The sequence below is a fragment of the Mauremys reevesii genome, linkage group 1, assembly GCF_016161935.1.
Source record: "Mauremys reevesii isolate NIE-2019 linkage group 1, ASM1616193v1, whole genome shotgun sequence".
NCBI classification, from domain to species: Eukaryota; Metazoa; Chordata; order Testudines; family Geoemydidae; genus Mauremys; species Mauremys reevesii.
The window spans coordinates 3,603,103-3,613,024 of record NC_052623.1 but is presented as its reverse complement, the minus strand read 5'-3'; the positions used below and the strand labels follow the sequence as shown (position 1 = coordinate 3,613,024).

General features: G+C 51.3%; 1 protein-coding gene across 1 annotated transcript; it reads left to right on the top strand.

The window, feature by feature from the left end:
• The first annotated feature begins 585 nt into the window (after positions 1-585).
• On the top strand, positions 586-1,530 carry LOC120381368 (olfactory receptor 52N2-like). The gene has a single exon (XM_039499570.1). The coding sequence runs from the start codon at positions 586-588 to the stop codon at positions 1,528-1,530; it is 945 nt and encodes a 314-aa protein (XP_039355504.1).
• Positions 1,531-9,922: the final 8,392 nt, after the last annotated feature.

Here is a 9,922-nt window from a genome sequence, read left to right as displayed (position 1 = left end):
CTTCTTAACCCTTAACAAGTAAAAGGATTTTGGTGTCTCTGGCCAGGAGGGATTTTATAGTATTGTACACAGGAGGGCTGTTCCCTTCCCTTTATAGTTATATGAGAAGGAGATTCCACCACCTCCTTAGGTAACCCATTCCAGTGCTTCACCACCCTCCTGGTGAAAAAGTTTTTCCTAATATCCAACCTAAGCCTCCCCCACTGCAACTTGAGACCACTGCTCCTTGTTCTGTCATCTGGTACCACTGAGAACAGTCTAGATCCATCCTTTTTTGGACCCCCCTTCAGGTAGTTGAAGGATGCTATCAAATCCATCCTTACTCTTCTCTCCTGCAGACTGAACAATCCCAGTTCCCTCAGCCTCTCCTCATAAGTCATGTGCTCTAGTCCCCTATCTGCTTCACCCATGACAACACCTCCAGTAGTGCATGTAGTGTCTCATATTGACATTATCTCCCCATCCAGGTATTTGTTCTGCGACCATCACCCTTGACCCTGTGCACATACAGGAAGTCAGGAGAACATACAGTGCATGCAGGAAACACCATTCTACCTTAGAGTTGGAGACCTTCGCTTGTACTCCATGTCAAACTCCAACACAACCGACTTCACCAACCCCTCCACCTTCATCCTGCAGGGTATTCCTGGCCTGGAGGCAGCCCATGTATGGATCTCCATCCCCTTCTGTGCCATGTTCATCATAGCCATCTTGGGGAACTTTGCCATCCTGTTAATTGTGAAGATGGAGCCGAGCCTCCATGGGCCCATGTACTATTTCCTCTGCATGCTGGCCATCGCTGACCTGGTCCTGTCTACATCCATCCTGCCCAAAATGCTGGCAATCTTCTGGTTCAATTCCAGGGAGATCGATTTCAGTGCCTGCCTCACCCAGATGTACTTCGTTTACTGCTTCCCATTGATGGAGTCTGGGATCATTGTGGCCATGGGTTTCGATCGCTATGTGGCCATCTGCCATCCCCTGAGACATTCCACCATCCTGACAAACCCAGTGGTGGCCAAGATGGGGCTGGCTGTGGTGCTGCGCAGTAGCATGCTCGTACTGCCCTCTCCCTTCTTGGTAAGACAGTGGCGATATTGCAGAACCAACATCATCCCCGAGCCATTCTGCGCACACATGGCTGTGGTGAAGCTGGCCTGTGGTGACACCCAGGTCAGCAGCTACTATGGTCTCTTTGTGGTATTGTGTGTAATGGGTCTGGATGGGATTTGTATTGCCATGTCCTATACCCAGATCCTCAGGGCCATCTTCAGCCTCCCCACAAAGGACGCCCGGCTCAAGACTTTTGGAACCTGCATCTCCCACCTCTGTGTCATCTTAACCTTTTTCATTCCAGGTCTCTTCTCCTCCCTCACGTACCGTTTTGGACACAATGTGCCCCTGCATTTCCATGTTCTTATTGGCAACATGAACCTACTGGTGCCCCCCATGCTACACCCCATCATCTATGGGGTGAGGACCAAGGAGATCCGGGACAGGCTGCTCGGGTTCATTACTCATAAAAGATGATTTAGTTGGGGATTGGTCCTGCTTTTAGCAGGGGGTTGGGCTAGACACCTCCTGAGCTCCCTTCCAACCCTGAGATTCTATGATTCTATGATTCTAACTAAAGTTTTCTCCTGGTGCTCTGGTTCTGAGACTGAGCTCCGTGAAGCACTGGCTGGTGACGTGGTGCTGGGCCCTCTTCCTTCTGTCACTTACTGGGCAGTGAAAGAGACATTAAATCCGTTCATGACCTTACTGTGCTGGGGAATCGGTCTATATAGAACTTATTAATTCTTAGCAGTTAGAAAGGTGGCAACAATTGGACCCTGAGACCCTGCCCCCTGCCCTACCTATTACCCAAGGCCTTACTCCTACCCGACCTGCCCTGGGTCCTGGCTTCTCTGCTCTCCTCCCTCCCTCCCTCCCTCCCTCAATCATAGAATCATAGAATCATAGAATCATAGAATTCAAGATCAGAAGGGACCATTATGATCATCTAGTCTGACCTCCTGCTAGATGCAGGCCACATAAGCCGATCCACCCACTCCTTTAGCAAGCGACCCCTGCCCCATGCTTCGGAGGAAGGCGAAAAACCTCCAGGGCCACTGCCAATCTTCCCTGGAGGAAAATTCCTTCCCGACCCCAAATATGGCGGTCAGCTGAACCCCGAGCATGCGGGCAAGACTCTCCAGCCATACCCTCTGGAAAAAGGTTATATCATATCAATCTTCTCTGTCCCTGCCTCAGCTGGGCTCCCCCTACTCTGGGGCTGGGCTGGGAGCTGCTGAAGCCGGAATAAGGGGCCTGCCTGTTGGTATGATGTGACCCCAGCTGAGCAGGGGCAGGTGTGGGTTAATTACCCCAAATCTCCCCCCTGCCCAGCAGGAACCAGACAGAGCCAGATCCCCTTTTTGCCTGGACTTTCTAGTTCAAAACCAGGTACCTGAGACCCCTGCATGGCTTCCAGAGAAAGAAGCCAAAAAACAGAGCATCTGGATAAAACCCTAGATGGAGGGAAAACCCTATTACCTCACCTTTTGTTATAGGAACCATGTGTATTGTTATGTCTTTGGGATTTCCTGTACTCTTCCCTCACACACCTTGTGCTAAGGGACAGTGGGCTGGGGCGGAGGCATCTGTTTATAAATACATTGGTCATTAAAGACTATCAGCCCTAGCGAGATAGAAGAAGGGAGTAACCACATTCTAGATTGAATGTTCTCCAGTTTCTGTGCAGAGGGGTGGGCGTGGAAGGGGTCTGCTTTATCCACATCACCCTGGAGCATACTTTGTGATTGGTCAGAACCTTCTAGGGTGTCTTGCGGCCACCTCCTGCAACTCCTGACTTCTCCTCCACTTGGAGGCAGTCTCTTTGCTGCAACCCTAGATTGTCTCTCTCCTGCCTCAGCTTCTTCCAGCTCATCCAGTCTCTGTGTTTTAAAGGGCTGGATGAGCCCCTCCTCTCTCTGTTCCCGCTTCTGGGGAGGTTCCAGAGTCTAGGTTTGGGTTCAAGTTTTACCAGACCCTGGGTTTTCTCCTAAGGTGGTTGCAGTGCAGTGGACCCCGTCTCATCTTGGTAGTTTGGCTAGGGCCACCATTCTTCATTTCTCTCCCCATTCTTCAGGCACAGGGGAGCTACCTGAAGCCTGCTGGTGACTACACATATTTATAACAGGGGATGACACTTCTCCTCTTGGTAGGATTTTTAAAAGTGTTTCTAATATTTTATTCTGTTCCTGTGCTTACTGTCTCTGGACGGCTTGCTGCCCTGCAAGGGGAGTGGGAGCATTTCAGAGCTCTGTGGCTTCTCCGCCTTCTTTTAACTCTTCATTTGTTTTTGTTACTTGTCCAGCCAATCTTGTGGTGTTTTCTTTTAACCCTTTAATAGCCCTGGCTATAGTTTGCAGTATTAACCATTTCAAGACAACAGCCTCTGACCTAGTCTTACACATTTCATTACATGTTCCTTCCCCATTAGATTTTTTTAAAAATTCATATCAATCTCTTTTGCTAGCAACCCAGCAGGTCCTTACTTCATTAAGCTTTGTGGAGAGTTTCAGGGCGGGGGTGAGGGAGCTCCCCAGATTTTGATTTTCTGTCATGTTCAATTGAGATTCCTACAGAGGACAGTTTGGTCACTTACCAAATCATGTCAGGGTCACCAGTGTGCTTAGGCAGACCTTGAGCGAACCGCCCAATGTCCACAAGATCCATTAAGGGACGAAGGCACCCAGACTGGTGTATTGCCAATGAATCAGGGTACTAGTATCCCGCAGATTCCCGTGGACCATTAATACATGCACACCCGTAACAATGGACCAGCTCAGTGAATTCCTGTTTGGGATTTTCCAGTTCTCCCTAAGGCCAGAAAAAGATACTCCCTCTGAAATGAGCAGCTTCTGCCTCATACAAGAACTCTGATACGAGGGCTTATGTCTCAGGCTCTCCTCCTGTTACAGGTACTCAGGTAGCCATGGAGGGAGACCTCATTGTGGAGGGATACAGAGGAACCCCCAGGGGGTCCCCTGATGAACCAACTTTCCCAGCACCTATCACCAGAGCTCCTGCAGGAGTGTCCAGCAATGACCACCCTCTCACATTCTTTACTGTAACCACAAGAATGACCTCAGCTTCAGCTGGGCTTATGAACAGGTAGCCCGGGTTGATGGAGCCATGAATGATCTCTTGAGAGCTGAACCGTGGCCGCAATTCAAGCAAACAATCGATCACTTCTACCATATCAATCGGGACCCCCAAACTCAGGAAGTCAGAACCCAGTTAGTCGCCTCCCTCTGTCATAGAAAGGCCGTTGTGAGGTTTGCCCACAATAATCCCACAGCTGGCCATTTGGGGCAATAGAAGACACTGGCCCGAATCCTAGCTCCCTTCTTGTGGCTGAAGGTCCATCATGAGGTGAGAGTTTATTGTAGTTCCTGCCTCAGTGCCAGATCGGTGGAGTTGTCAAAAGCTCCCATGGCCCCCTTGTGTAATGTGGGTCCCCTTTGAAAGGGTCGTACTGGACCTGGTGGAACCCTTCCCGAAGAGTAACACTGGGTTTTCTTACAGCCTTGTCCTGATGGACTATGCTACCCACTTACCCAGGGCTGACCCAGTATGCAGCTGAGCTGGCAGAGATATATATCTGAGTTGGGCTGCCCCAGAAGATTCTCACTGATCAGGGGACCAACTTTACTTCCTGGTTGCTCTGACAGGTGTGCACAGTACTGGGCATTAAGAAACTACAAATCTCAGTGTACCACCCCCAGACGCATGACCTTGTTGAATGTCTCAACAGGACGTGAAATGTTTCTGTCATAAACAGTTAGTAAAGGGTTAAGGTCTCTTTTACCTGTAAAGGATTAACAAGCAGTACCTGATGAACACCTGACCAGAGGACCAATCAGGGACAAGATAATTGCAAATCTCTGTGGAGGGAAGTTTTTTTTTCCTGTGTTTTTTGTTTGAGTTGAGTCTCTCTTTGGAGCTAAGGGAGTCCAGACACCTTTTTCAAGTCCTCCAAGATTTCTGCAGTATTGTTCATCTATTCAGTCTAGTAAGTGTTAAAAAGGCGAACTAGTATTATAAGTTTATTTCTACATTTGCAATTGTGTGTTTTGCTGAAGGAATATCTTAATTTCTGTTGCTGTTACTTTGCTTTTACTGAGAAAGAAAGGGGGAGGGGGAAATCTCTCCAGGTTTATAAGTTAGACTCTGTGTATTGTTCCATCCTGGTATTACAGAGATAGTGTACTTTCTTTTTGTTCTTTTAATAAACTCTTTTCTTTTTAGGACTTGATTGATTCTCCTCTTGTTTGCATTTTCAAGGGAAGGGGAGGGGGAGGTGAGTCCCTCTTTGTGTTGAGTCAAGGATTTGACTCGGTGTGTAATCTCTCTGGAGCAGGCTGGAGAGAGGGAAGGGGGGGAGGGGAACTGGCTGTTTCTCTCTCTCTGGTGAGATTCAAGGGGTTTGAATCTGGGTTCCCCAGGGGAAGTTTGGGGGACAGGCAGTGTGTTACCCACTTTAAACTTAACTGGTGGCAGCAGAACCGGATCTAGACTAGGATTAGTTTAGAGGAGCCCATGCAGGTCCCCATCTTGGAACCCAAAAGCTCCAAGTGGGGGAAAAGACCTATGACAGTTTCCCTCACAAGAATCATGCCAGTGGGACCAATTGATCCCATCAGTGTTGCTAGCTAATAGGGACGTGCCCCAATCTTTGCCTTTGAGCTCCTGTGTAACTGACAGCCCCATGGCCTGCTGGATCGAATGAGAGAGGCCTGGTAACACACCCTACCAACAACCCAGGGACTCTTACAGTATGTCCTGCATTTTCAGGTGCCCTTATGAAAGAAAATCTGCAGGTTGCCCAAGAGTCCCAGGAGAGAACCTACAATCAGGGGGGCTGGGCCCCCAGTTTGAGCCCAGGGACAGGGTGTTCCTGCTTTTCCCTAAGAGGAGCACAGTGCAAGAATGTGACATGATGCCAGGACAGATGGGAGAGCTTTTATTAGTAGGAGGATGCAAAAGGCTTGTGCCTTTTGCTAAAGTGCACACAGATACCAAGGGTTTGGAAGCTGTATTATCAATGGAGGTAGCAGATGATAAGTGTATTGATATGTATCAGAGGGGTAGCCGTGTTAGTCTGGATCTGTGCTCTTTGCTGCTCGTATTGATATGAAAATTAGCAATGAATTCTCCCATGACGCTCAGGCTATTAAAGTGTCCACCTGCAGCAAGGAGGAGTGCTCCGCTGGAAGTTCAGAGCAAAAGAGGAAAGCTCCAGGAACTGCTGAGAGATTCTCCTTGATTCCTCTGCAGCAGGGGGAAGCTGCATGCTTGCAGACGTAGGGGTGGTTGAGACAAGTGCAGAAGGCAGTGGCTCCTAACATGGGGAGGAGAGTCTATTGCCTGTCTGGGAGAAAAATGTGCACACTGCAGCTAAGCCAGGGACATACCCAATGCTAGGGAACATAGGTAGATGTGTCCCAGAGGAGAGCCCAGAGAAGGATGATGGACTCATAGAAACCACTGAGGAGGTGGAGGAGGCTTACTTTGACACTGCAGCAGAAGGCAACAGCACCTCAGGAAGGGAGGGGGTGGAGCGCCTCTCAGTGACACAACTGTCCAGTCTGTTAGCTGTGAGCCCTTCACAGCTGAGCAGGGGATAGATCCCACCCTAGAGAGCACAGGGGTTTGCGTCCTGGGGAAGAAGACAAGGAAACTGGGGGAGGGATAGTGGGAGAAGGGGAATGTCACCTCACTGGTCACTTGAGAGAGGATACCCAGGACAGAATGGCTGGCTTATCATCTCTGCACCCAGGTACAGAACCTGAGGCTTTGAGAGGAAACTGTGTAATGGACCTCCAGGAGGGCAGCAGTCACACTGCTGACTTCTCAGGGATGGTGATAGGGGTGACAGAGAATACCCTAATCCGGGTCCACATTTGTCAGGACTTTGTTCCTGATGGGATTTTGAAAATGAACTCTGTCTCTTTAAGACAGGATCTGGATCCTACTGAAGAAATGGTTGTCTGTGAAAATGTCAATTACTCACCTGACAGAGGGGAGGAGGTCATTACCCCATGGGCGCCGGGTTATATGGGCTGGAGGAGCCCCAGCCCCAGGAATATTCAGAGCTGTGGGCTGTGCTCCACCAATATCTGGAGCTGGATTTCTCCCCTGGCCCTGCCTGGATCAGGCACTGGCCCCTGGCTGCCACTACCATCATCCCCAGCCCCGGAGCATCCCCGCCCACCCAGTAGCGTAGTGGGGTGGAAGGGGGGAAGCAGCTGCTCCCCTTTGAGCACATTTTACAAAATCAGCACCTTTCCAGGCAGCCAGCACTGGGCTCCGGACTTGGAGTCCGGACCGGGTTTTGTGTGTGGCCGCCAGCTGGCTCTGGGCTCTGCAGGCCGCGTGGGCTGGTTGCCGAGCTCCCCCGGGGAGAGGAGGAGGAGCTCCCAGCTGCCCGCTCCCGGAGCCAGGGTGGGCTCTGCCGGGAGGGGGAGGGGCGGCAGCGCAGCTCCCACCCCAGTGCGGCGGGGGACTGAGGAGCAACAGCCCCGTTGGTCCCGGCAGCCCCGTGCAGAGCAAGGCAGCCACGCGGTAGGGAAGGGGGCTCTGAAGCCCAGCTGGTGCTGGTGGAGAGGGAAGGGGGGGGATGTTTTTTTCTCCTGGTCTCTCTTCAACAGAGGGGCTGAGGGATCAGCAGGACCAGGAGGCAAAGGAGCGACTTTGGGTTATTGCCCCCCCACTCCCTCCCCCAGTGCTGCGCCCAGGGCTGTGAAAGGGGGCTTAGTGCAGCTTGTGAAGGGGGGGGTAAAGGTGCTTTAAGGTGCCAGTTGTGTCTCCCCATCTCACTGCTGACTAGCTGCAGCCCCAGTGCTCAGAACTCAGCAGTGATCTCAGGGGCTGCACAGGGCTCTGTAGGAGTTCTCAGTTGCCTGCTAAATGCTTCCGCAATGCCACCTTTTCACTCAGCTACATCCTGAATAGTGGGGACTGGGGCGGGGGAGGGGGGAGTGTAGCAGATGCCAATTTGAGGTGAATAGTCTCTTGGCCAGATTCTACTGCGTTTATGGTGCTTTGTGCCATGGGCTGGAGCAAAGTGGCTGGTGGATAACCAGGAATCTGGTTAATAATTGTTCTCTAAATTCAGCTTTCTTCTTTCTCTCTCTCTCTCTGAATTATCACTAATTCAAAATAGTAGTGTGCAAGCTGACTGGATAATGGTAATAGCATAATCTCTTGTTATAGCACTGCCTGATTAGTAATTGGATATGTTGGCTGGCACCTTTTTTTACGTGTTCGCTCCCCCTGACGTTAGAACCTGGCTACACCACTGGGGAGGAGAGCTTCCTAGACCTGTACAGCTGGGGCTTAGGTGAATTTTGTATTACTGTGCCCCTCCTCAGCTACCACCCTGCAGTCCCCACTCCTGCACCATGCTGGGCAAAGGGCAGCCCCATCCCCAGTGAGGCTATGGTGAGGGGTGGCAGCAGGGGAGGCCACACGTGATGGCAACTTCCCCTCCCCGCGGTACCCACCATAGGGGAGGCGAGTGGGCTTTCTGGACCTGAGAGGGACCCTAGGAGCATGTGCAGTGACTGGGGGGGCAGAAGGGGTCCCTCCCCTGGAGCTTGCTGCTGCCAGGGAGAGTGGAGGGGAGTCCTCTTTGGCCCTAGCCCTGGGGCAGCTTGTCTGCACCCCAAGTTCCTTATCCCCAGCCCTGCCCCAGAGTCCTCACCTGACGGGAAAAACACGCAACTTAAATTTGGTGGTCAGTTTAGAGTATCATAGAATATCAGGGTTTGAAGGGACCTCAGGAGGTCAGCTATTCCAACCCCCTGCTGAAAGCAGGACCAATCCCCAACTAAATCATCCCCGCCAGGGCTTTGTCAAGCCGGGCCTTAAAAACCTCTAAGGAAGGAGATTCCACCACCTCCCTAGGTAACCCATTCCAGTTCTTCACCACCCTGCTAGTGAAAAAGTTTTTCTTAATATCCAACCTAAACCTCCCCCACTGCAACTTGAGACCATTGCTCCTTGTTCTGTCATCTTCTACCACTGAGAACAGTCTAGATCCATCCTCTTTGGAACCCCCTTTCAGTTAGTTGAAAGCAGCTATCAAATCCCCCCTCATTCTTCTTTTCTGCAGACTAAACAATCCCAGTTCCCTCAGCCTCTCCTCAGAAGTCATGTGCTCCAGCCCCCTAATCATTTTTGTTGCCCTCCACTGGACTTTCCAATTTTTCCACATCCTTCTTTGCAATGTGGGGCCCAAAACTGGACATAGTACTCTAGATGAGGCCTCACCAATGTTGAATAGAGGAGAATGATCATGTCCCTCGATCTGCTGGCAATGCCCCTACTTATACAGCCCAAAATGCTGTTAGCCTTCTTGACAAAGACCAGAGGAGGGAGTGTTTGTGCCTGTGCGGACTTCCAGGAAGCGCATGGTGTGGAAGGGGATGCTGGGGTGCTCTGGAGGAACCACTCCTTCAAAACCAGTCAGGACTCTGGGGGAGCCTCCTCTCTGATCAGACTGTCTCCAGGGCAAGAAGTTTACACCTTCCTGGGTCTGACCTCGGAGCATTCAGCATGCCCTTCCACACCATGCACTTTCCGCAGTGAGTCCGCCCAGGCGGGGTCCTGGGGCAGCCAGAGGTCCCTGCACCCCAACTCTGCAGTCAGACGTGACTCTCAGCCAGCCAGTAAAACAGAAGGTTTATTAGATGACAGGATCACAGTCTAGAACAGACCGTGTGGATACAGAAAACAGGACCCCTCAGTCAGGTCCATCTTGGGGGGTGGGGAGCCCAGACCCAAGTTCTGGGCCTCTCCCCATTTCTCCAGCCAGCTCCAAACTGACACTCCCTCCTCTGGCCTCTGTGTCTCTTCCGGACAGGGAGGCCAC

Bases quoted from the DNA above. Each gene is read 5' to 3' on its own strand.
- LOC120381368 (XM_039499570.1), top strand. From the start codon at position 586: ATGTCAAACTCCAACACAACCGACTTCACCAACCCCTCCACCTTCATC.